This window comes from Enhydra lutris, unplaced genomic scaffold, assembly GCF_002288905.1.
Source record: "Enhydra lutris kenyoni isolate GAN:26980312 unplaced genomic scaffold, ASM228890v2 scaffoldscaffold75, whole genome shotgun sequence".
Taxonomy (NCBI): domain Eukaryota; kingdom Metazoa; phylum Chordata; class Mammalia; order Carnivora; family Mustelidae; genus Enhydra; species Enhydra lutris.
In genome coordinates, this window is record NW_019154159.1 from 4,359,202 (window position 1) to 4,385,231 (window position 26,030).

Below are 26,030 nucleotides of genomic sequence, written 5' to 3' on the forward strand. Positions count from 1 at the left end.
TGTTTTTTGTCTTGTTTTGTTTTGTTTTTTGAGTTGTTTTGTCTTTGTTTGTTTTAAAATAGGTATTCTTCCATAAATGAAATCAACAAGCTACAAGGCAATAAGGACCGCATCTTGGTCTATTTTATCACCAAACTGTCCCGGATGGGAAGTGGAACATCCTATGTGGGATTCCATGGAGGTAGGATGAAAAATGTTACTGAAAATGCTGATTTAGATCACGTCTGAGTTTTTCCTAATTTGGCCCCATGGTGTACAAGTCTGGAATTAGAACACTGATGTTAGTCTCAGCAATACTCGTTTCGGATTCCATGAGATTTCTTACCAGTGGTTTCCGCGGGAAACGCTTGTGTCTGGACTTGCTGCCCCAGCTGCTGGCTGCCCCTTCATAGACCGGTAGATAAACATCTGCTTAGCCTCTGTGGGGCCTCGCTGTGCATAACACGGACGACTCAGAAGATCCTCCCAGCTGGCACTGTTTCAGAAGCACTGCCACTTTATGCCTGTTTCTGGAGGGAGCAAAATAGTATCTTAAGCCTCTTTCTGTCTCCCTTATTCTTCTGAGAATTAAACCAACTAATGTTAAGAAAATTGGTATTTTAAGAAATTGACAAATAACGGCTTGGGGAACGGGAAGCAAGTCTTGCCAGTTTCCCACACTCTTTACTAACTGTGATGCAGCAAGTATGATACAAAATGGAAAATATTCAAGAACCTTCAGATATCCTTTACAAAAAGGCAGTTCTCTTCATTCTTATGACCAGTGTTCATGTTTTGGTCATCGGCATAGATGCAGGGACAGGTGGTTTCTGTGTGGGTTCCAGGCTTTGGGGTCAGTGTAATTGAGCAGCAGTGTATTGAAACGTCAGGACCCGTGGTGTGTCCCTGCTTGTGGCTGACGAGAGGACACCAGGAAAGGCATGGGGAGACTCTAGATGGCTTTTACCCCCCACAGGGCTGTGGCAGTCTGTGCACATTGACGATCTCCAGAAGTCCACAGTCATGGTTTCAGATGTGACTAAGTTGCAGGATGTGGCCATCAGCCAGCTCTTTAAGCCAGAAGAGAACCCTGAGTGTAAGTCGGGAGAAAGCCTTTGGGGATGTAAGTAGGACAGCAGGAGTGGTGGCCAGGGGTGCAGAGGTGCGGGGAGCTGCACTGCTGTCCCGTGAGGGCCAGGCTGTGCCCTTGTGTCCATTGCACCTGCCCCTGGTGGGGACAAGTCCACAGGCAACACCTGCTCCTTCCCAGGACCAGGCACTGGTCAGGAGTCCCACATGGCAGAGCAGGTCTTCATGGACGCAGCAGGCTGTGAAGCCGGGGCGGGGGGCAGGGGGAGTCTCTGCCATGTGTCACACTCTGGTCACCGGGGCCACATGTCAGCTATGCTACGGATGTGGATGGGAACCATGGATGGGAACAGGTGTTGCCGCTGGCGGACCACACAGACGGGGCTGGTTAGAGGCCAGCCTATGTGCTCTGCAGCCTCTCCTATGGGACCTGCATTGGGGTGAGGGGCTGGGAGGCCTGTGGTGAGAGTCTGCATGCCACTCCCGTCCCCAGTGGCTTCACTATGCTTCTGTTGCAGCGGAGACAAGATACGGGGCTGGAGACAGCCAGGAGGAGGCAGAGGAAACCCAGGCTGCCAGGTCAGGGGAGGCGGCAGAGGTGGGCTTGGAAACAGAAGGCTCTGAGACACTGGACGGCACATGTGCTAAGCGAGGCAGGAGTGAGGTGAGTTTGGCTCTTTGTTCTTGGGCCTCCCAGAAGGCCAGGCTACCCCGCAGGCAGCCTCCTTCTGCTCACCTCTGTGGAGTCGAGGCCCACAACTAGGGCAGGGTTCCCCATGGTGGAGCCCCCCCCCGCAGTGGCCCTCAGAGGGACGGGGGTGGTGTGGGGCCAGGAGACCTTACCATCCCCACCTCCCGCATGCAGATCTTGGACACCACCAGCCTGCTGCAGAGCTGCATCCAGGGTGCCGTGGGCATGCTCAGGGACCCGCAGGAGGGCCGCCCGCGCGGCATGCGGAGAGTGGAGATTCTTTTCCAGCTGTTGAATGAGGACGATGTGGAGAAAGGTACAGGGTCCTGGGGCCACACACAGGCAGGCTCCTCCTCAGGAGTGCCTGTGTGACACACCCAGGACACGGCCCCTCTGCCCTTCTGCAGCTGCTTTCCTGCAGGCATGCAAGGTGCGCCTCTACGCCCTCCTCAAGCAGCAGGAAGAGAATTGCTTCTTGAACGTGAAGGAGTGGGTATCGAGGGAAGCCTCAAATCAGGACGCTCTCCAGGAGGCAGGCACATTCAGGTACCGGGACGAAGGGCATCCGGGGGCCGTGATGCGATGGTGGGGCAGGAGCGCCCTGGCCATGATCGGCTTGGCCACCTACTTCTTCCTAGAGCTCTGAGCAGTTCAGAGTGGTCTTGTGTTTTCTCCGAAAGATGCAGGGTGGTCTGGGTGGTGGTAAGTGGGGTTTGCTAGACTCTTCTCTACTTTTCCGCATGCTTACATTCTGTCCTAACAACAGAACCAGAGCACCTGCTCTTGCGGGAGGTAAACACTGGCTGGCGTGGCCGCCCCTGGAGGTGGCTGCTGTTGGAGGTTGTGGAGGTAGTGATAGGCAGGGAGGGAAGAAAATGCTTGTCCCAGGCCTGAGGTTTGGTTGAAATTACGTGATAATCATAGGCATCTGACCCGGGAGTGTTCATTCCGTGGCCATGGTCCTTTTTCTGTAAAACCTGACCGTTTTTCCGGACCAAGTGAGACAACCCATGTTGTGAAGAGAGGTGGGATGCTGTGGGTTCCCCCAAGAAAGATTCGGCCCCCACCTTGTCCACAGAGTCTTTGTAAGCTTGTGACAGTCACACTGCCCTGGTCTCCTCATTCCTGAAAGAATGTTCAGCTCACCTGAAGCCTCTCCCGTCCGGTCTTCCCTGCCACGATTCGTGTGGTTTCAGTGACACAGCATTCCTACACTGAGGCAGGAGGGCAGTGTGGGCGCCCCTGGAGTTGAGTTGAAGGTGTGAGCTTGTCAGTGTTGGTTTTACTGCTGTGGGCGGGGGTTTCTGCTTCAGTTTTCTTCTTCAGTTACCCTTAGTGTCTTTCCTACTTACACTTTCTGAGTGAGGAATTGTAGAGGATCACATATGAACCTAGATCCTTTCCCTCATTCACTCCTTACAGTACTACTAAGTACTTAATTTCGCATTAATATCCTTGAAATCTGTGTTTTGGGTACACACTTGACAGGTGTTCCCTGATTGCTCTGCTGTTGGCTATGGTGTTGGGGCTGGCCCAGCCCTTAGCAGGCACCAGTGCTCTCTGAACACACCTTCGTGGAGTGGTCAGGACCACACCTGTAGCTACCTTATGTCTGCCATCAGGCGGGCTCCAGAGCCTGCTGGCCCACTCCCACAATCTCTACGCCCGTCTCTCTTTACCATCCACGTACTTGGGACCTATGTCGTTTGTCCTCTCGGGATTAAAATCCAAGGTGTGATAGTCCTAGTTGTTCTTTTGTTTTGTTTTGTTTTTAAGATTTTATTTATTTATTTGACAGAAAGAGAGAGAGAGATCACAGGTAGGCAGAGAGGCAGGCAGAGAGAGGGGGAAGCAGGCTCCCAGCTGAGCAGAGAGCCCGACATGGGGCTCGATCCTAGAACCCTGAGATCACGACCTGGGCCGAAGGCAGAGGCTTAACCCACTGAGCCACCCAGGTGCCCCAGTCCTAGTTGTTCTTGATGTCCGAGGTCTGCATGCTTGTCCAGGGACACCTTCCTGTGTGCCCTAGAGCCCGCTTCCAGCTGTCACCCTGCGGCCTGCTGCGCTTCCCCGCTGTGCGCACGTTTCCCTTCAGTCAAGTGCTCTCTGATCATCAGCATGATTTGTTTTCTCAGTAGATGCTTGTGGATTCTTGCCCATGAATTCACACTTCAAGAAGGAAATCATCTTTCTTTCTTCTTTTCAAAAGGGGCCTGAATTGGTCTCCCCAATGTGAATGAGCTGGTAACAGATGTCTTACACTGGGTTACAGAGTTTGTGATTGTGTATAAACATCGTGATAACAGTGAAGGACCGTGTAGTTCATAGAAGCGGAGAAGTGTCCCTCTGGACGTGGAAACACTCAGACCCAGTGTGCCCAACCATCAGCAAGAGCGACCTTCTAGAGAAACAGCTACTCTCCTGTTTCCCTTGACGTGGAACACATTTATTTTGCCTTGTGCTTTATTATATTCTCTCTATAACTGTTTTTTTTTTTTTAGAGTAAAATTTATTTTTTTCCCCAAATGCACATGGTCCCTCTTCTTGTAGAGCCTGGACGACTTGCCCTGGGAAATTAGCTGTATGACAGGGTTCAACAAATGCTACTTGGCCTTTTTAGGGAGCCGATGACCACTTATTCCGTGTAGAGTTAAGGTATATCCTGGTCCTGCCTCCAACCCTAGACGTTTCTATCTGTGAGTTTTTCTTCGAGTACTTACAGACAATGGCAGTCTGCGTTTACTGCCCTAGCCGTGGTGTGGAATCGGGAGACCGGTTGCGTTGTTCCGGCCTAGAAGGAACCGAATGTCCGAAGGAGGCATGACTCCTGCAGCAGTCTGTGCTCACGGAGCTGGAATGACATCTCCTCTCCCCTGCACTGCAGGCAGACCCTCTGGAAGCGGGTCCAAGGTGTGGTGACCCCTCTTCTGGCGAGCATGGTCTCCGTCCTGGACAGAGACAGCAATCTCGAGCTACTGACCAGGCCAGACTCTCCTTCGTGGACAAGAGATCTTTGGATGTTTATTTTCCGGGACATGAAGTTTCTGAACATTCCTCTTGTGACAAATGATATGAGGTAAATAGGAGAGTTTCATTTTGTGGAAAGGGAAAAAAATCGTAATGCGGCAAAAGTCTCCATGTGTTCTTCCAAGTAATTGACAAAGCATAGGTTTCCATTTTGGAATCACATTTATTTTTTTTTAAGATTTTATTTTTACATGCTCTCTATACACAGTGTGGGGCTCGAACTCACAACCCAAGATCAGGAGTCGCACAGTCCATCAATGGAACCAGCCAGGCGCCCCTGAGTCACATGTATTTTAAATGCGGCCTCCTTTTGCAGCCTGAGGGTGATGGTTTTGCAGTAACAAATGGGAGTTCTGGAAAGTTCTGAGACATCCTGGTTTCATTCCCCTTCCTAATTTCCTCGCTTCCAGATCACCCACCACTGATAGAATTTCCAGCTTCAGCTTTGTCTACACCGGTGAGGCTGCACTTCGGAGAGCGGTTTGATGCGTGCGGCTCTGCCTGTCCCTCATTCCACGGCACGACCCACATGGCCCACTCCGGCCCTGCTCTTACATAGCTCACTCTCAGCGGGCCTCCCAAGAGCTTCCTCTTGGATTTCGAGGGCTTCCATTCTGTAGTATGGGCGAATAATGAGTCTACAAGTGACTGGGGTTTTGGATCTCCAGTGGGAACGCTTATTTAGAAAACAGGATGCTGTGGACCATGATGGAAAGGGTCGCCTTGGACAGGCCATGTTCTCCATGCATAGGTGGAGGGCGAGGGTAGGTCCAGGCACAGCAGACGTTGGGTAGCCTGCTTGACTCTTCCCGGCCTTGGTGTGTTTCTGTTTGTCTGAGGCAGAGGTGATCTGTGGACGTCCTGGGTTCCTCTGCAGTGGAAGCCCTGAGCTGTGAAATGGACCAGCAGGCTGCCTCTGAGGCCTTGTAGGCGCACCTGCCATTGAGCATGGAGAGGAACTGGCAGCAGTGTGGGTCTCCTGCTTTGAGCAACCACTCACTGATCCCGTCCTTTGTCTTCCTCTGCCCGACTCAGGTCTAAAAGTGAGATACCCTACATCACAGTGCAGAATGGAATGAGCCCTCCTGAGGGTGTGTCCAGTGACGTCCCGTTCAGCTGCAGAATCAAAGACTATCTGGAGGAGCTGAGGGTCCAGGCTCAGTACATCACCGGAGCCGAAGGTGAGCCAGGGAGGTGGGGAAACAGGACGTGCTGACTCGCCGCCATAAGTGGGTCATCCCTGTTTGGAGGCTTCTGGATAACTAGGGTGCCAGCCCTTGGGAGATGTCCCTAGGTGAGCCTTTCCCAACAGCATCAGCGACCAGAGTGGAATCAGCTCCTCCAAACTGAGCGGTCAGTGTCCTAAACCACAGGGCTCTTTGCTCTGCCCTCACAGGCCGAGCAGCTTGGCCAAAAGTGTCCTAGGAAATCTGGGGATAGGGCATGCTTTTGCAAAAGTCATCTTTCATACATGACATGGTCTTTTCAAAGTTTACTTATGGTATTGCCTTTGAAAAAAAAACAGGTCAAGGGGCATCTGGGTGGCTCAGTCAGTTAAGTATTTGCTCTCAGCTTAGATCACGATACCAGGGTCTTGGGATCGAGTCCCACACCAGATTTCTTGCTCACCGGGGAGTCTGCTTCTTTCTCTGTCTCTCTCTACCACAGCCCGCTCCTCCCCATTGCTCATTCTCTTTCTCTCAAATACGTAAAAAAACCTTTAAAAAAAAAAAAGTCAGGACATCTGGGTGGCTAGTCATAAGTGTCTACCTTAGGCTCAGGTCATGATCCCAGGGTCCTGGGTTCAAGACCTGTGTTGGGCTCCCTGATTAGTGGGGAGCCTCCTTCTCCCTCTGCCTTCCGTTCTTTCTGCTTTTGCTTTCTCTCTCTCTCTCTCTTTGACAATAAATAAAAATCTTTAGAAAATAGCAAAAAAAGGGGGGCGTTAAATACTTGACCATGTTACTTATCTGGGTACACATTCTGCCACTTGCTCTGAGCAAACTGAAGCAGTCTCTATCCTGAGGAAAGAGTATTTCTTTTTTCCGAGGCCATATCCTAACTGACCCTGCTTTTCTGTGATAGCATGTGACCTAGGGGCCAGCGCTCATGCACTAGAGGCAGATCTTTCTGGTGTGAGCAGCATGAGACCCCAGCCCCTGAAGAGCAGCCCACTTGCTCCTGAGCCGCTTGGGTCCTGGGGTTCCTGAAGCACACTATGATGCTGGCCATAGAGCCTGGTTGCTTTACGTTGTTTTACCCACTTGGAGCCGGCTAGGCTGTTTGTGACAAATCTAACCTTTGTTTCTGGTACTCCGCTGGGAAAACATCTAAAACGTCTAAAAACATCTAAAATGAAAGCACCGTCAGATCCTGCCGCTTGCTCCCCGTTGCCGAAAGCCAGCGTTCAGCAGAGCCTTGCCCGCTGCTGCTGTTCGCAGTGCTGCCCTTCCCCAGGAGACGTGGCGGTTTCTGAACGCAGGGCCAGAGTCACACCTCACGTTCTCCCTCCAAACCCTTCTTGGCTCTCCTCCGCAGGAACGTCGAAGAAGTTAGTGGAAATCTTTCAGCAGACCCCGCTGGGCAGGTTTCTTGCTCAGCTCAGTGTGGAACAGCAGCGGGAACTGTTTCTGTGCTACATGAAGGACTTCCTCCTTTTGACGATGAGAGCGTCCACTCGGGAAGAACTGGCGGTAAGTGCTGGGTCTCAGGCAGGGCGATGATGGTGTCACACGGACATGGTGATGGTGTCTCACGGGGGTGAGCCATTCTTCCACTGCTGAGTGTGCTTGGACCCTCAGCACCCCCCCGGGGCCCCAGACCACGGGCTGTTCATTAACACGAAGAAGACCTCCATTTCCCTTTAACGCCTTGTTTTTAAATGTGGAGTTTCTTTTGAAAAAAATTAGGTGAACTTAACTGACCATTATAGGCAATAACAGTAACGGAAATTTTAGTGGACATTATGATACCTCTGACAACCGAAGGATTTCAAACTTAAGTACATAAAAAATGAAAGTGACAAATTTGAGGAGAACATATTTACAACCAGCATGATTAAGGGTTAATTAAATATTCTTGGGAATCTTGGGGCATCCGGCTGGCTCAGTCAGTGGAACGTGCAACTCTTGATCTCAGGGTTGTGAGTTTGAGCCCCATGTTGGGTGTACAGATTACTTAAATATATGAAATAAAATTGGGGGCCTGGGTGGCTCAGTAGGTTAAGTGTCTGACTCTTGATCTCAGCTTAGTTCTTGATCTCGGGGTCCTGAGTTCAGGCCCCACACTATGCTCCAAACCAGGCATACAGCCTACTTAAAAAAATAATGTGAAATAAAATATCCTTAGGAATCAATAAGAAAGTCTCCGTGGGGCACCTGGGTGGTTCAGTCGGTTAAGTGTCTGCCTTTGCCTCATGTCATGATCCTGAAGTTCTAGGGTGGCAGGGGTGGGGCTTGCGGGGAGGGTCTGAGGGAAAGGGAGAGAGTCCTGAGCAGGTTCACCCCTGAGTGCGGGGCCCGACACAGGGTTTGATCTCATGACCCTGAGATCACGACCTGAGCCGGAATTAGGAGTCGGATGCTTAATCAGCTGAGCCACACAGGAGCCCCAGAAGGTCTCCTAATTTTAAAAAATTGGTGAAAGTTATATAAACCAGGAATTAACAGAATAATTATGCAGAGATCTAGAAACATTAGAAATACTGGTCAGCCTCACTGATAAGTCATTAGAATGTGAGTGGCTTTTAGATACTGATTTTGCCTGCCCACGTGGCGGGACTGGTTTGTGACAAGGCCAGATGCTCTTCCATTGCTGACAGGGCTGAGAACAAGCATGTGCTTCAGGAAAAGCCTGGAGGTTGGATCAGGAACCGTAAACTCTGAACTGGTGTTTTTGTCCCAAGAACGTTACCAGATGAGGACGTACATTTTATCCATAGGGAATGTTCTTTTCTTTAAAAAAAAAAAAAAAAAAAATTATTTATTTATTTGGCAGAGAAAGAGACAGCAAGAGAGGGAGCACACACAGGGGGACTAGGAGAGGGAGAAGCAGGCTTCCCACTGAGCAGGGAGCCCGAAGCAGGGCTCGATCCCAGGACTTTGGGATCATGACCTGAGCTGAAGGCAGATACTTCACAACTGAGCCCAGGCAAATTCAATCCCAGCCGCCTCCTTGTTGGTTGTGATTGGCGCGCATTAACATCGGTCTTCTTCCAGTGCGTTTGATGGCAGAAATGTTCACAATGTGATAGGAAGTGGGGGAAATCAGAAATACACCATGGTTGTGATTTGAAGACAAAACAGGGGCAGGACTTGGATATAAAATGCCCAGAAGAGGTGACGCCAAAAAGTGCCCAGGGACAGTAACTGTGCGTGGTTTTTAAAGTTCTCTTTTGTCATTTCTGAGCAGTTCAAATTTTCCACTGTGAAAACATATCTCTTCTTCTTTGCTTTTGACACACGTACACGAAAGCTTGTTTCTCATCCCAGGTTTTGCAGGCCGCACTGGGGTCCTGCATCTCTCAAGAGCAAGCGGAGAGGCCAGAGGACGAGGCCTCCTTACCGTGGGTGCACCTCACTTACCAGCGCTTCAGGGGCCGGCTGCAGAACTTGTCCAGAATCTTGACTATCTTCCCCCAGATTCTACAAGAGCTATTTTACAACACAACAGAAGGCACATGGAATGTCACATTGGACGGACATGAGCTGGTATGGCCCCTCGTGGGGACAGTTTGTGCTCAGAGTCAGGGCTTGGCCTTCCTGGAGCAGGTGGGTTGTGTTCTGGGGCCGCCCGGGATGGGAAAGCCCGGAAGCTGTGTTCTGCGCGGTGTGCCCGGGTAAGGTAGAGATGTGAGGAACACATCTGCCTCCTGCCTCCTAGGTCCCAGGACTAGAAAAGTTGAGGCTCCAAGCCTAGAACACGAGAACACACTGGGGTCACGGCCTGGACCTCTGGACTTAGCACTTAGAGCAGCGACAAGGGGTGGGGGTGCTCCTGCGTCAGGGGCTTGTTCTCTGTCCCCCCAGACTCTGGATGCACTGGCAGCAGTGGCCTGCACAGAGCTGCTGACGAGGGACATCCTGCAGCCCAGCCCCCAGGCGTGGCTGCAGATGGTGAAGAATCTGTCTGTGCCACTGGACCTCCTGGGCTCTGATGGGTGCCTGCAGAGCTGCGGGAGGCTGGCCCGAGGGGTCATCAGGGTAGTCAGGTGAGACCAGCAGCCCGGCTCCCACCCAGTCCTTCCCCACGTGCTCACCTGCAGCCAGCTGGGTCCCGGGCGCATGGGGTTCTCTTGCCACAGAAAGGGGTCCTCTTGTCACTTACACCACATCACATCTGCTGAACCTTCTTCCGTGCCAGGCATCAGGCTGATGCTGGAGACGCGGAGAGGGAGAACACATCCAGGGAGTGCTGGGGTGCAGGCAGGACAGAAAGGGGAGCAGATGCTTGAGGCTTCACAGGAGAAATGCTGGTAGAAGGGAGCAGTGGGAAGGGGCCCAGACAGGACAGGGGACCAGCAGCAGAGGAGCGGGGCACGCGGTTAGGCCCGGCTTCCCGGCAGGGAGGTCCCGTGCTGGCCTTCCAGAAAGAGGCAGTGCTCACACGGCACAGACTGGATAGGATGTGGCCCCCTGGGGCCCCTCTGCTCTGCAAATCTGAGGGAGGGCGTGGGGCACATGGAGGTGGCTGAGGGTCGGGAGCATGCAGCAAAGGGCTCCTCTCTGAGTCTTCCATCTGTCCCCACACCACCCCTTTCTCAGATCCCCCCCGCCACTCCTGGCATCTCAGATGCTGTTGTCCAAGCCCAGGGAGTGACAGCCATCTCTTACAGGACCCACTGGAACCGCATTTTCCCCGTGGCTCTTTTCGTGGAACATGTGCTGCTGGGGGTCGAGAGCCAGATTCCTGAGCTGCAGGCACTGGTGACTGACTATGTCTTCCTGCTGAACAAGGTGAGTGCTCAGGCCGGGCCAGCTCAGCCAGCAGCACACACGTGCCTCCTTCCGGGATGCAGGACCCCAAGGCGTCATCGGACATTCCTCCACAGGATGGTACATTCGCTTCCGGCTGAGGGTCGTACCTGGAAGTGCAGAGGAGGGTGATTTCATCACACTGGCCACGATGTCTGTCGTGTGCAGGTGTCTGCCTCTCGTGGGCGCCAGTCAGGTTCCCCAGCAGGAGTGGAAAGGACTCAGGCTGAGACGGGGAAGATGCTCTGAAAGCTGGGACGGCCAAGGGGGGGGCGCTGCCCAGGCCTCCAGTGGCCTTAGACCTACCCAGCCCAGCAGTCTGGCCCACTCGCGAGGCCAGGTTTTCACAAGAGGGCCACTGGGCTCTGGGCTTCCAAGCAGTGGGTGAACCGAGGGAACGGGAAGCCCTGGGGCCTCTGTCACCTGACACTCTTCATAAAGTTAGCGACTCACAGTTCCGAGCCCTGTGCCCATGCGCTCAGCACCAATGGCCGTTCAGCAAAAGATGGCCTCTGCCTCAGTTGCCCCTAGAGCCTTGCACTAATGCATCTAACAGATGTAGCTGTCCAGGCTCTAAGGCGCAGGGACACACTCCACGGAGGCTGACATGGACACCAGGAGCCAGTCTCCTCCTCGGTGACCAGAGTATCAGTGGCAGAACAAAACAAAAGCCTGCTTCTCATATGGTCCTGTGAGCCTGAGCATTCCGGGGCGGCGGCAGGCCCCCCCGTCATGTGCCCTCGCCCCTCTGACTTGTACCCTTGTCCTCACTACACAACCGCCACCTTGTCATCTGAGAAGGCTTTTCTGGCTGTCGTGTACAACAGGACACGACGCACGGCCCATTTTGAGAGCACAGGTGAGAGTAAGTTCACACCACTGTGGGTCACAGCTCACCGTCCCGAACACAGTCACAGCCTCACCTGGCTACAGAGCAGGTGGGGACACCTCGGGCAGTGTAGTCATACGCCCAGGTAGACCTAGAGGTTCTTTTGATAGAAAAGTGGAGAAAGAACTCTAGAAAAAGCTGGCGCTCTGCCACCCAGGGTCCAACTTGGCCAACTTGACCAACTTGGCCAAGGATAGTATCCATGGCCCAGTTGAGACCTTTCTCCTATGGTAAGAAATGCAGCCCAGCCTATGGTTCGGTCACAAAGCTCAGGGAGAGCCCTTCCCATCTCAGCTCTGCCCGAAGGCCACAGGCACAAGAGGGTCTGCCTACAGCCTGACTGCCCCAGAGTTATGCCCAGGAGGAAAGGGCAGGAGCCTCACTCTGCCAAGTGTCTAGGCCTTGATCGGCATCAGGGCACCCAATTCGATTTGCTTATCTCCCTTCCTTCCTCCCTCTTTCCAAAAAAAAAAAAAGAAGAAAAAAAAATTGGGCGCCTAGGTGGCTCAGTCGTTAAGCGTCTGCCTTCGGCTCAGGTCATGATCCCAGGGTCCTGGGTTCTAGCCCTGCCCTGGGCTCCCTGCCCGGCGAGAGGCCTGATTCTCCTTCTCCACTCTTCCTGCTTGTGTTCCCTCTCTTGCTGTGTCTCTCTCTATCAAATAAATAAAATCTTTAAAAAACAAAACAAAAAAAAGACAAGGACTCATGATACCCTTCTTCCCACACAGAGGCCAGCTGTGGCCTCTCTCTGGTCTCTGCCCAGTCCCTGGCCACAGGCCCCAGGGCTCGCTCCATCCTTCCAGCCAGTGCAGTGTGGCTCCTGATGGCCAGGTGACCGGTGAGCCAAAACGGAATTTATCAGGTCCCCGCACACCGGTATGCACACACACACGCAGGCTTTTGCAGGCTAGGTATGGGGGGAGGTATACAGGGCAATGATGTCACCTCAGGACTTACTGGGTTTCTGGATTATTTCTTCCCAGTCAGATCCGGGTGTGAATGATCAGAGCCAGAGGTCTTCTCTCACACATTTTCACACCTGAAGACTCTCGTCTTTATGGCCTCATGCTCTCCTTGTCCCCTCCAAAGCCAACCTTGAGGCCGCTCACAGGTGGCCGGAGGGGGAAGCATTGCCTGTAAGGCTGGCTCCCATCATCCAGCTAGGAAGGAAGTGTTGTTAACCTGGAGAGGCCTGGGGTCCCAACTCCTCTTCCGCCGGGGCAGTCTTTGAGAGCCGCCGCTTGGTTAGCCTGCGCCGGCCGCCAGCAGCATCTCCCACAGGCCACGGCCAAAGCTGCAGAGAGATGGGTGCTCCGCTTCTGACCGAAGGGACGGGCGCACGCAGGGGTAGATAGGTGGACAGAGGGACGGATGTAGGTAGGGAGGTCGACGCTCTTGCCCCGTGACCTGCCCCTCACGGAGTCACACGGGACAGTCTTACCAGATGTTGTGTGCTGATCTTGTTTTTTTTTTTTTTTTTTTTTAAGATTTTTTTTATTTATTTGACAGAGAGAGAGATCACAAGTAGGCAGAGAGGCAGTCAGAGAGAGAGGAGGAAGCAGGCTCCCTGCTGAGCAGAGAGCCCGATGCGGGCCTCGATCCCAGGACCCTGGGACCATGACCTGAGCCGAGGGCACAGGCTTTAACCCACTGAGCCACCCAGGGGCCCTGTTGTGTGCTGATCTTAAAGCCATCGGCTTCCTAGTCTGAAACGTCCGTGTCCTTACCAGCCACCATCCAACCACTAGACTGCTGCTGTTTTTTCACTGTGGTAAGAAACACGTCACGTGAAATGTATCTTTTTGAGCATCTTTAGGCGCACGGATTAGTGACATCAAGCACACTCACCTGTTGTACAGTCATCACACTGTCTCCAGAACTCGCTTGTCTTGTGAAACTGAAGCTCTGTCCCCATGAAACCCTGATTCCCCATCCCTCCTCCCAGCCCTGGTGCCCACCATCCCACTGTCTGCCTCGTTGATCTGATGACTCACACAAGTGGAATCCCCCGGTGCTTGTCTTTTTGTGAGTGGCTGGCTTCACAGTGGCCTCCAGGTCCATCCATGTGGCAGGCGTCAGGATGTCCTTCCTGTCTAAGCCTGAGTAATGTCCGCCGTGTGTGTGAACCACGTTCCGTTCATCCGTCCGTCCACCGGCAGACATTCAGGGTGTCTCCACCTTTTGACAACGGGGAGTAACATGTGTGCGAGTATCTGAGCCCAGGCTTTCGACTTTCGGAGATCTACCTGGAAGTGGAATTGCTGGTCATATGGAGAGTCTGTTAACTTTTTGGGGAACCGCAGAACGGTTTTCCCCAGTGGCTGCAGCATTGCACTCCTGCCAGCCACGCACCAGGTCTCCAGGGTCTCCACATCCTCGCTAGCACTTGCTGTGTTTCCGTGGTTTGGTGTGTAATGGCCGTCCTAGTGGTGGAGGTGGCATCTCAAGGTGGCTTTGATTTGCTTCTCCCTGGTAACCGATGACCTATGTCATGTTCCTATGTGCTTGTGGCCCATTCGTGCATCATCTTTGGAGAGAAGTCTGTTTAAATCCTTTGGTCCCTTGTGAATTAGGATATTGCTGAACAAATCAAATTTAGCGGGGTATTAAAATCATATCATTTCAGGGCGCCTGGGTGGCTCAGTCAGTTGGGTGTCTGCCTTTGGCTTGGGTTGTGGTCCCAGAGTCTGGGGATCGAGCCCTGCATTGGGCTCCCTGCTCAGTGGGGAGTCTGCTTCTCCTTGTGCCGCTCCCCCGGCTCTCGCTCTCTCCTTCTCTCGCTCACTCTTAGATAAGTAAGCAAAATATTAAAAAAAAACACATTATCATTTCAAAGTGAAATTAATCCTGGGAATTCAAAGAGAGCTCAAAAATCATAAAATCATAAATGTTATCAGCTATGTAGCAAATTAGAAGTGAAACCTTAAATGCCCATTTCAGAAGGTACAGAAAAAGAATTTAATACAATCTATAATTTGGAAAAAAAGTTACTTTTGGCAGACCGGGACGAGAAAAGGAGTCTCTTTATGGCAATAATGCCCAAGGTCATGTAAAATATAAAGATCTATTGCAAACATCATGCCTGAGCCCCAAATTCCAGAAGCGCACGCAGCCCGCTCATTGTCTGTGTCACTGGAGATGTGTGTTTCCTCGAAGCCGTTGCCTCCCCTTCTAAATACATGCTTTAGAGAAACTTCCCACCGGTGTACTCAGGTGGACACATGGAAGGATACTGGGTGCAGAACTATAACTGCAGAACAAAGGGAACATTCTAGACGCCCATTAACCAGAAAACAAGTAACTGGCGTATCCGCCAGTGTGCGCCGTACGGCAGCTAACATGAGTCATCTGGACCTACGGACAGCGTGACATCACTGGTGCAAAGGCTGGAAACATTCAGAGCAGCACCACGGTCTTTACGCACGTGTGCAAATGTAGTGGATGTGGGAATTTAGGAAGGCGGTCCTCTGTGGGAAGCGGAGGAGGGCCGTGTTTTCAGGACAGACATATGAAGTTACAGCTCTTTCTGGGATGTTTTGTTTCTTTAAAAAATAACCTAAAACAAATATTCCAAAAATGACAAGATTTCTTAAAGCTAGGTCATGCTTACACAGACAGTCATTATGTTATCATTGAAAGTTTGAAATGTCTCAGAATGCCTGGGTGGCTCGTCAGTGAAGCGTCTGCCTTCGGCTTAGGTCATAATCTCTGGGTCCTGAGATCAAGCCCTGCTTCGGGCTCCCTGCTTGGCAGAGAGCCTGCTTCTCCCTCTCCTTCTGCCTCTCCCCTCTGCCCATGCTCTTGCACTTTCCCTCTGTCTCTGTCTCAAATAATTAAAATTTTTTAAAAAGACATTAAATAAAATGAAGTTTGAATGATCTCTTAGTGGGAGAAGTGTGAACCTGAGAAAGAGAGAGGAAGAGGGCAGAATCAGAAGTGGCAAATCCCATCCTCCCCCCAAATGCAGCATAATAAAAAGGCATTCAAAGCCAAAGAAACTGCTAGAAACAGAAAGGCCTTGCCCTACAGGCTGACCTGATGGTCCCACAGCCCAGCAGCCGGGGGATACCTGAGGTGTGCCCTGGGTTGCCCGGGGAAAGTGGTCTTGCCTGGCTAACCTTTGCCCTTACTCATGGCTTGTCATCCTCCTGGTCATTGCCCCTCTCTCCATCAGCATCTGCAGAACGACTCCAACATCAAGACATACAGGCCTTTTGTCGCAGTGATGCGTACTCTACGTGAGTGCAAGGACCAGGCCAGCAAGACCCTCGCCAGGTGAGACCTTTGGTTGGAGATCACTGTGGTGGGGAGCACTGCATGAGTGGGGTCTGGAGCTGCCTGTGGCCAGCTTCTCTGCTTCAGAGCTTGTGCCTCTCCATGGATTCTAGGGTTGAGATTCAGCCATGCCCCATCTGCCTGGGGGACACCCAGAATCCGGTCTGCCTGCCCTGTGACCATGTGTTCTGCTTAAGCTGCGTCAAGTCCTGTCTCACCCTAGGGCAGATGAGATGCCCCTACTGTTTAACAGACTTGCCAGAAGACTACTCTCTAGCTGTGTCCCAGGAGCACAGGTAAATCACCCTTTCTCTTCTAGGTCTTCCCTTTTTTGGCAAGTACATAAACTTCAGATACATAAACTTATTAATCTACTTATTAATATAAACTGTATTGGGGCGCCTGGGTGGCTCAGTGCGTTAAAGCCTCTGCCTTCGGCTCGGGTCATGATCCCAGGGTCCTGGGGTCGAGCCCCGCATTGGGCTCTCTTCTCTGTGGGGAGCCTGCTTCCTCCTCTCTCTCTGCCTGCTTGTGATCTCTTCCTGTCAAATAAATAAATAAAATCTTTTTAAAAAAATATATAAACTGTACTAACCTTAACGAACCTGACTTTGGAGCACCATCCAAGAGAGACTGCCACCTTCATAGACCCTAGTGTCTCAAAATTATTCCCTCCACAAGACACCCCCAAGCACAGATGTGGGAGGCAACACGATAGGGGAAATAACGCAGAAAGTCCTCAGTGCGGTAAAAGCACCGCAGGATACCCAGGGAGTTTAGGGCACAGCCGGTTTGGCTCCAGAGACCTGAGGGCAAAGCTAGCTCCTGTCTGGCCGCGTTCTTCAGAGCAGGTGTGGAAGCGAGCGGAGACTCTGTGGGCTCCGCGGCCTTTGGCTCCGCTGCAGCAGTGGCTCCCCACCTCCTGAAAGGGGAGCACAAGGCTAGCATGGGGCGCAGGATCTTTGCAGACTTCAGGATGAAAGGGTATCGCTGGCTAGTCCCGAGGACCAAAGTGTTCCTGGAAAGAGACGAGTCTGCGCACCGTCAGATGGCTGTGCGCGCAGCTCCATCAGTGTAAGGGGACGGTTGCATCTTTTTACTGAACAACACAGACGGCCATGTAAATCCTGAAGCGCTGCGCATGCAGGAGCGCGCTCGGCAAGCCCGTTCACCGTGTGTTCCAACCGTCCCCAAGGGAGGCCGTCCGGAAACATGCCTGCGTCCGACAGCTCTGCAACAGTTTCTTCCTGGACCTGGTCTCCACCGTGTGCTTCAGAGACAACTCTCCACCACAGAAGGAGGTGATTGACGCTCTGCTCAGTTTACTCTTCGTACAAAAGAAGCTCTTAAAAGACACTTCCCAAAGTAAGTCGCTTGCTTGGTGTAGACCTAAAAATCCACTTCCTCGTCTCGCTTCTCTGTGGCTGATGGGAACACGAGCCTCCTCTCTCCCTCTGGTTTCAGGGCCCCGCGAGCACACAAAATCTCTGTCTCCGTTCGACGATGTTGTGGACAAGACCCCGGTCATCCGCTCGGTGGTCCTGAAACTGCTGTTGAAGTACAGGTGAGCACAGCTAGCCTGGGCTTTGCTTCTAGAAAGCCTCGCCTCCTGCTTCCCTCCTGTTGGCTACTGCTTCGCTGCCAAGCATGCTTGGCTGAACTGGTAGGTAGTACACGGTCCCGGGTGGCGTTTCCAGGAGGGACCGCCTGTTTCTTTTTCTGTACTGGTTCTGTGCTTCCCCCGTGGGCACGCGAGTTCATCATCCCCAAAAGTGCCCTGTTAGCAAGGACGAAGCAGCTTTCAGAGAGAGGAGCGAGGTAGTGGGACATGTGCGGGCACATGGGCAGGAATTGGCAGTTCTGAGCCTCCTCACACAGCTGCCTAGTCCTGTGACCCAGGGGCTGCTGAGAATGTCCCCTCGTCCTCGTGGTCCTGCATGCCACCGACATCTTGTTTCCGTGTTTCAGTTTCTCTGATCCTGTGAATGGACAGAGAAGTCCCTATGGTGCCAGTGCTCAGCAGTCTTGTAAAATTATGCTATTCTAGAAAATTCTTAGGGTGCTGATCTGTGTTCAGAAGCTTCTTTCCAAGGACACTGTGTACACTCGGCCAGTGCTCTGACCTGACAGCATTCTTTGAGGTGATGGCAGAATCAAGATGTTCCAAGAAATGCTCCAAAGCGGGTGCCTGGGTGGCTTAGTCGGTTGAGATCTGCCTTCAGCTTAGGTCACGATCTCCGGATCCTGGGATCCAGCCCTGCATTGGGCTCCCTGCTCAGGAAGCCTGCTTCTCCCTCTGCCTCCTGCTCCCTTTGCTTGTGCTCACACTCTGTCTCTGTCAAATGAATAAACAGAATCTTTAAAAATAAATAAATAAATAAATATTTTCAGTAAGATGTTGTTAGGAGCTGGTAGTACATATTTATGTGGTTATATTTATATAGGGAGATGGAGATGGATAGGCAGGTAGGTAGAGAGATTCTCTCTCTCTCTCTCTCTCTCTCTCTCTGGTACAGTGAGACCACCAGGTACCCTATTTTTCTTTCCGTAGCTTCCAAGAAGTAAAAGATTATATCCAGGCTTACTTGTTGCTGTTGGAGGAGAAGGCCCTGCTCGCCGAAGATAAAACCGAGCTGTACATCCTGTTCAGCAGCTGTCTGGAGGTGAGCACGCCGCACCTGCCCAGCACGATGCCCCCAAACTCCCTGCACCATGTGGTTGACTCCGTGGAAAAGGGTCTCTGGAAATTTGCAGGAGATGATTTTCATCAGGGAAAGGAACAGATGTGCTGTGGCACGCACACACAGGGGGCCTCCGCAGCCTGGGTTCTGTGCCTCGCGGTTGTGTGTCCTGCCACGCTTGCGCCTGGGCTAGAGAACAGAAACTCGCCCCCCGACTTAACCGTGCTCATCTCCAGCTGGCGAGCCTATGATGGCTTTTCCTTTTTATTTCCCCTATTTTGTTACTTCCCACAATTTTACCAGGTGTGTGAGAAAATTAGATCATAGGACATGTTTTTTTCCCATACGTTTTCTCTACGCCTTCTTGCCCCATCCGGTAAAAAGGGATGTTCTCTTGCCATGATTCAATAGTTACCCTCACACTTACGGTATTTCTATCTTGTTCTCCACCGTCTCAGTGTGGAGATTTGGGAAGGTTGGGGGTGTGCCTGCTGAAAGGATCATCCTTTTTTCCCTGGTTCTTTGTCCCCTAGGATTCGCTGTACGAGAAGGCCAGCGGTCTGTCTGCCCACGAGGAGCCGGCATACCTGCGGGAGGAAGGGGTCTTCCTTCAGACCTACTTGTGGCGGCACAGCCTGGAGCCGGCCAGCGAGGCATCCGTGGAGTACCTGCAGGAGACGGCCAGGGTCCGCCTGTGTCTCGACAGAGCGTCCGATGTCCTCAGCGAGCTTCAGGAGGGCTCAGGCAGGTCTCCTTCGGCACCTGTCTTTACCCCAGGCTTAGAGACCCATGATTTAGACATTCGGGGCATTCCCAGGGTGACCCCGGTTTGTACCATGTCCCCTTTCTCCGCAACTGGTTTGTTTGCTGTGAGCTCCTGGCAACTGGGGCGCATGCCTTTGGCCTGACTTCATGTCTTGGGTGGGCGGGCCGCGGGTCTGCTCAGCCAGCGTCGCTCACCTCTCGCGTGGGCTCCGCAGAGCTGGCCGGGGAGAAGCTGCGCTTCCTGCAGCAGGTAGAGCGCTTCTGCAGGCAAGGGAGGAACGACTGGCACCGCGTGTACCTGGTGAGGAAGCTCGCCAGCCAGCGAGGGATGGCGTGGGTGCAGCGCCTCTGCGGACAGGGCCAGCCGGCGCAGTGGGTGCTCCCCCAGGAGGCCGTGGTGCAGCAGGTGAGGACACCTGACCTCGCTCCCCCACCCCCGCCACCGTGGCTGCACTGGCCCCTTGTGTCTCCACTGTGGCACCCCACACCGGCCGCCGGGCGTTGGGGACAGGGTGTGCGTGCGCTTCTGACCTGTCACCTGCGGGCAGAAAGGCGTCTTTAAGGCTTCACTTCTGACCTAGTTTGACGTGGGGAAAGCCCAAGAATGATTCTGTGGCTTTTGCTTTCGGCAAATTAAAAGCAACTCAGGTTGAAGCATCTGAGGGGCTCAGTCGGTTGGATGTCTGCCTTCAGCTCAGGTCAGGATCCCGGGGTCCTGAGATCGAGCCCTGCATTGGGCTCCCTGGTCAGCAGGGAGTCTGCTTCTCCCTTTGCCTCCGCCTCTGCCCCCTGCTCCTGTGCTCTTTCTCTCTCTCTTTCTCTGACAAATAAAATCTTCCAAAAAAAAAAAAAAAAGAAAGAAAAAAAGGAATTCAGCTTGCAAAAGTCCTTTCTCTCTTCAGCAGACAGGAGGCATGAGAATGAGGATAATAGAACAGGAGCAGTTTATGCTTGGGGGCCCCTCTCTAGTCCTTTCCTGGGGGTACAACAATTGCACCAAAATCCTGACTTTCTTTCTCCCTCCTGGTGGGAGCTGACAGTCCACATACCAGCAGTCACTTGTGTCTGGTCTCTGCTCTCAATGGAAACAGGACGCAGTGACAGGATCGCTGCTGCCTCCTCCCCCAGTTTCTCACCTGCTCACCCCTTCACTGGGCAAGGGGGAGGTGCCTCCCAACACAGCAGGGGACTGTCATGCCCAGGGCTGGATCTCTGACGCTTACCTAGTCCTTTACCTTTCCAGATGGTTCTTTGCTTGTGCTGCCCTGGTCCCTCCCCTGTGATTAACCTGTGTGTTCCTGGGCTTTGCAGGAGGATCATGCAAGCCAGGTCGATCCGTACCTGGTGCACGGTGACGAGTATAAGGCTCTTCGGGACGCAGTGGGCAGAGCTCTGCTCGAGTGCAAGCCCTTGGCTGCTGTGGCTGGTGCGATGGTACGACAGCCCCCGAGTCTCCTTCCAGACCAAACAGCCGCGTTTGTGTCAAATGACCCAGCGGAAGAGGCACCCCCGGGAGACGTGCCATGTTGGGCATCATGTGTCCACAGCCTCAGCCTGCCCAGCTGAGTCAGGAGGCCGTCAGCGATGGAGTTAGGGGACAGATTTGCTCCATTGTGCTGACCTGCCAGGCCACAGCCTTCAGCAGCTCCCTCCTGAGTGCTCCCGGGTGTTATTTCCTTTGAGACCCAGCTGGAGCCTCCCTCCCTCCAACGTCCCCCTGAGGGCAGACCCGCACGCAGCACTGAGAGATTCCTTCCTGGGCACATTCAGGATTCCTGGCCGCCCGGATGGGGGTGTTGATTTTCATAGACGACAGGGTTTTTAGTATCTAATCTTCAAGCAGTTCTGGTCTTGCTTCCTCTTTGAGTCCCTATTTACTCTGGCACTGTGCCAGGAAGGGAGAAAGTAAATAAATAGCCTCTTTATGCTCAGAAGTTTCAAGGAATGGTGAAATGGTCGGAAAAATAGATGGTGATATCTGTTACTTGTGTCCTAAGTGATCTGATCAACGTGCACTGCTTTTCACGGCAGAATGTTTATGAGCCTCGCGGTCTGAGGTGCAGGGTGGCGGGTGTCCGGGTCTCGGGAAGGTTCTCCAGCACTGAGGTGGACGTGTGCCACGGCTGGAAGCCTCACCGGGGTCCCCGCTTCTTGTTCAGGTCTGCGGGAACCCCGGCCCGCGGCAGGCGGCCCACTTCCTGCTGGCGCTCTACAGAGAGGTCACCACTCTGTACCGATTCCGCAACACAAACCTCTACCCTAAGCCAGAGGTGAGTGTCCGCGTTCCGGCGGGTGCCCACAGTCTCCGTATCTGGAAGCACTTTTCTAAAGGGAAGTAAAAGCCGCAAACACATTTTGCCCATAATTTTTCATTTTATCTAGGTTAGAAGTTCTCAACTTACTTTCTTCTTTTTTAAGATTTATTTATTTTAGAGGGTGGGGGAGGGGCAGAGGGCGACTCTGAAGCCAACTCTGCACTGAGCCAGGAGCCCAGTGTAGGATTCGATCTCATGACCCTGAGACCATGACCTGAGCTCAAATCCAGAGTCCACCGCTCAGCCAGCTAAGCCCCCGGTGTCCCCAGCTAGCTTATGTGGAGGAACGACTTGCTGTGTCACCCAGAACTTTCAGAATTACGATCAAAAACAAAGTCAAGAGTGTGAGAAACTGTCTGAGCTAGTCCTGGAGTGTGGGCGGCTGTGCTGGCCGGCGAAGTGCTCTGGTCTGGGCAATCGCGCCCCCCCACGCCCCCTCCCCCCGCCACCCCAGCCGCATTCCCTCCATATCTGATAAGTAGTCACATGTATGCCTGACCTGAAAGCAACTGTGTCTTCACATCACATTCTTCTTTGATACATTTTTCAATGCTAAAACGTTTTTCCCATCAGCAATGTGAGGTTCTACACAAGTTCATCGAGGAAAGCAACGTCCTGTCTTCTCCAGACATGAGACATTTTGCAACATCCCTCGTGAACAACACGCTGCCCCTGCTGAGGGCAGGTGCTGGGGACAGCAGCCTCGAGGGCCCAGTGGCAGAACTGGTTATTCACACTGCAGTCGTCCTCCTGTGTGGACACAGCCACCTCTTAGAGCCCCTGCAGAATCTGGCCTTCTCCCCGGCGGACATGGTGGTAAGACCGGGGTGTGGTTTCTCCTGTAGCCTGTCCCTGGTGGCCTGTGTGTCGCATGGCTCCTCTCTCTGCCTCTGTCCCTCCTGGTGCCCGAATCCGTGGTGACGGTGAGAGCCCTCGTTCTGCTTTCCCGGTGGAGAACTTGCCGGTGGAGAAGAGGGAGAGTCCAAAGTGCATGTTGTCGCCTCAGGGCACTGGCAGCCCGCCCAGTCTCTCACCTTCCTGAAGCCTTCTCTGCTTTCTGGCCTTTTCAGAGTGCTTATCTTCCCACGATGCCTGAAGACTTGCTGGCTCAAGCTCAGAACTGGAAGGGTCTGGAAGGACTCCGCTGGTATGGTAAGTGTCAGGTTCTGACACACGATCACCGTCCTCGGTGCTTTGAGCTGGGGTCCCTGTGGTTTGTGCCTCAAGGTCCCAGACTCCTGCCCTGGCCCGCCATCAGGGCTTTTGCAGCACAGGGCGCCCTGCTGACTGCAGAGGGCATGCGTCAGGGCCTTCCCAAGTCCCGTCCCGGGGGAGGGTCTGCATGTGAGCCCAGCCAGCAGCTCAGGCATGGGTCCTCTCGGCTGTTTGTGACCCAAAGATAATTGTTTTTGAAATAACAGAACTAGGAATCCAAGTAATGTAACCCATACTTTACGTAAACTTTGCTGTTGTCTGAGAAACAATCTTTCTTTTTTTTTAATATTTATTTATTTTTTTAATATTTATTTATTTTTTTAAATAGACAAAGCAAGGCCTTTCCTGGTTCTCTCTCTCTCTTTTTTTAAGTTAGTTTATTTATTTATTTCGTAATCTCTACACCTAACGTGGGGCTGGAACCCGCAATTCCAAGATCAAGAGTCACGTACTCCTCCCACTGAGCTAGTCAGGTGCCTCTGAGCAAATAACCCTTTTAAACGAATTGTAAAAGTCATGATAAAACATGCTCTTGGGGCGCCTGGGTGGCTCAGTTGGTGAAGCGTCCCCACTCTTGGTTTCAGCTCAGGTGGTGATCTCAGGATCCTGGGATCTAGTCCCGCCTCGCCCCCACTCAGCAGGAGTCTGCTTGAGATTCGCCCTCGGCCTCTGCCCCTCCCCCACTTGCGCTCGCACACATGCGCGCTCTTTCTCTCGATATAATAAATAAGGAAATAAAATCTTTTTTAAGAACCCACGCTCTTTAAAAACAAAAAGTTAAAGAGTATGAAATAGGCCAGTGCTGCCTCCCAGACGGCCCCTTCAGGAGGCTGTGATGGAGTGTTTCCCTGCTCTGTCAGGTGAAGCTACACATTGTTCTCTCTAATGTCCTTGGCCCCTACTCCATGTCTCGGTTTGGTTAGGCTGGAGAGGAGGGTGTTGGCTTTCCTTCTCCGCCTTGGGTCATCAGGTAAAACCTCACCAGCCCACGCATCTCCTGTTGTTCTTTTAACAGTGTGTCCCAATGGTCACCCGTGCACTGTGGGAGAGGTAAGTCTCGGTATTTAGGGTGGTGTTTGCAGGGCTCAAACGTTTATTCCTCTAGATCTGAGCAGAGGGACATGGGAACGGGTTAGTGAGGGTCGTGACCTTCTAGAGAACATAAACTCTTTTCAGGGCTGTTTACAGTGCTCCATCCACACATCTAAATGTGTGGAAGGCCTGCAGACCTCCCTCTGTATTGTGGGGCTGAGCACTGTGGGCTGTGTTAGGCATGCCTGGTCTCAACTCCCAGAGGCCAGGAGCTCCACAGGTCACAAGGGGGACAACAAGGGGGACAACCAGAAATGTGTCCAGACATGGCCCAAGTCCCTCTAGGAGACAAAATGGCTGCCAGCCATCCCTTCCAGCCACAGCCGCATGGGGTCAGTGACACACGCAAGGGGTTGACTGGGCCATAGGCGGGATTACAGGTGTGCTCTAGACGCCGCAGGATGGGAAAAGAGACCCTGGATGATCAGCCCCGTGGAAAGATCTGTGTGTGCCTCCCCTCTGCATCCCATAGCAGCCGGCAGGGCCCTTGGCACTGTCTCCTCTGCTAGCCCAGCAGCAGGCTGTGGAATTGAACAAAGTAAATGAGAGACCTAGAGGAGGAAGCATGACTACATACACTGCACATTTCTCAGGTTCGCCCACTTCCTCCTCCACGACGTGGGGAGAGCGAAGCACTTTCTTCCCAAGACACACTCTACTCCGACGGTCTGAGGCCCGGGGCTTGAGGCTGGTGTGGCCTGTTATGGGCTGTGATTCACAGTATACAGCAGCCCACAACCAGATTTGGAAAAATGAGGTTTTGGAAGGAGCAAATCATACGGTTACCTTTTTTTCTTTTTTAAATTAAAAAAGTCCGAACTGAGTTCAGGAATTACGTTTGGAGGCTGCGGTAGTCTCTGGGTGCTGGATGATGAAGCTGCGGTGTGGTGGTCAGGGGGCGGGGTAGAGCAATGAGCCTGAGAAAGGAAGGCTCCTTACGTGTTTGTCTGCAAAGTGTCTGGGAGTGGTCTCTCCTGCTTAAAAAGTCCACAATTACTCCCATGCACCATATTTGCATGGAGCATCTGCCCTGTGTCGTGGGGCTCCTGCAGCCACTGGCATGTGCTCGCAGTAGAGCAAACAGTCCGTGTGCCGCACGTGGATGGGCCTGCAGGGTGGCATCTGTGCGTGAAGCATGCCTCCTCCGAAACTGAGCAGGGGTACCTTTGTCTTTGTCCCAGTGTGGCAGGCCCATGGAACAGAGCCACTGTGTTGACTGCGGGGCCCTAATTGGAGGGATTAATCACAAACCCGAGACTGGATTTCAAGTTGTCAAGTATGTAAGAACGTATTTCTTTTCTAAGTGATCAAACCACGGGTGTTCAGGCTGTCTCGATCCCAGTGGACGCAGTGCTCCTGAGTGCAGTGTTAGTTACTACTGTGCATTTGGGCCTGTGTCACGTTGGATCTCAGCGCCGAGGTCCCTGCAGTCATGTCCCAGTGAGGGATCTGATCTGCTGTTGGCCGACTGGGCTCTTAAATGTAAAGCAGACCACACGTTCAAATGTCTTATCCAGATGTCCTCCGTGTGCGCTTGGGCCATGGCCCTGTAGAAATGTGCTCCGTTCACACGTGACCGGATTCAGAGGGACACTGAAGTCCACGAAGGCACAAATTGGGCTTTTGTCTATCTGAGCTCACACTGTCTCACTTGTAATCCCTCTTAGCTTCCTCCACTGTTTGTGGGATGCCAAGGAGACATGGTCCTTCTCACCAGACACTCCAGAATCCACACACATAACTGTTGTCCGTGTCCCAGCGTTCCCTCAAGATGAGCATGGCTCCCCGTGCTCCTCCAGATGGCAGATGGGGCCTACCTCTGGCCATTATACATTGTGGCTCTTTTAGGACTGTTATAGTTTAAAATACTCTAGCCTGTTATCTTCACAAACCTTCAGGAAGTTCTAGAACCTCCAGTATTTTTGCAACAGAGTGTATCTCTCATACTGCGCTTCCCACCTGGGTGTGATATGAAATTCTTTGCCAGGCCTTCAGTCACAGTTTTCAGTTTGGAAAAATGAGATCGATACACACACGTCC

General features: G+C 52.6%; 1 protein-coding gene across 1 annotated transcript in view; it reads left to right on the plus strand.

The window, feature by feature from the left end:
- LOC111160428 (ring finger protein 213) overlaps positions 1-26,030 on the plus strand; it is a 105,292-nt gene that overhangs the window by 66,358 nt on the left and 12,904 nt on the right. Inside the window, exons 31-55 of the mRNA XM_022523545.1 lie at positions 63-181; positions 956-1,075; positions 1,587-1,741; positions 1,934-2,075; positions 2,167-2,305; positions 4,644-4,835; positions 5,822-5,967; positions 7,325-7,479; positions 9,277-9,495; positions 9,814-9,995; positions 10,620-10,740; positions 15,822-15,922; positions 16,036-16,218; positions 17,118-17,287; positions 17,387-17,486; positions 18,474-18,585; positions 19,137-19,347; positions 19,584-19,774; positions 19,880-19,888; positions 20,680-20,802; positions 21,528-21,638; positions 22,257-22,499; positions 22,754-22,835; positions 23,914-23,948; positions 25,172-25,266. Of these exons, the coding sequence (XP_022379253.1) occupies positions 63-181; positions 956-1,075; positions 1,587-1,741; positions 1,934-2,075; positions 2,167-2,305; positions 4,644-4,835; positions 5,822-5,967; positions 7,325-7,479; positions 9,277-9,495; positions 9,814-9,995; positions 10,620-10,740; positions 15,822-15,922; positions 16,036-16,218; positions 17,118-17,287; positions 17,387-17,486; positions 18,474-18,585; positions 19,137-19,347; positions 19,584-19,774; positions 19,880-19,888; positions 20,680-20,802; positions 21,528-21,638; positions 22,257-22,499; positions 22,754-22,835; positions 23,914-23,948; positions 25,172-25,266 (3,456 nt within the window). The remainder of the gene's footprint in view (positions 1-62; positions 182-955; positions 1,076-1,586; positions 1,742-1,933; positions 2,076-2,166; positions 2,306-4,643; positions 4,836-5,821; positions 5,968-7,324; positions 7,480-9,276; positions 9,496-9,813; positions 9,996-10,619; positions 10,741-15,821; positions 15,923-16,035; positions 16,219-17,117; positions 17,288-17,386; positions 17,487-18,473; positions 18,586-19,136; positions 19,348-19,583; positions 19,775-19,879; positions 19,889-20,679; positions 20,803-21,527; positions 21,639-22,256; positions 22,500-22,753; positions 22,836-23,913; positions 23,949-25,171; positions 25,267-26,030) is intronic.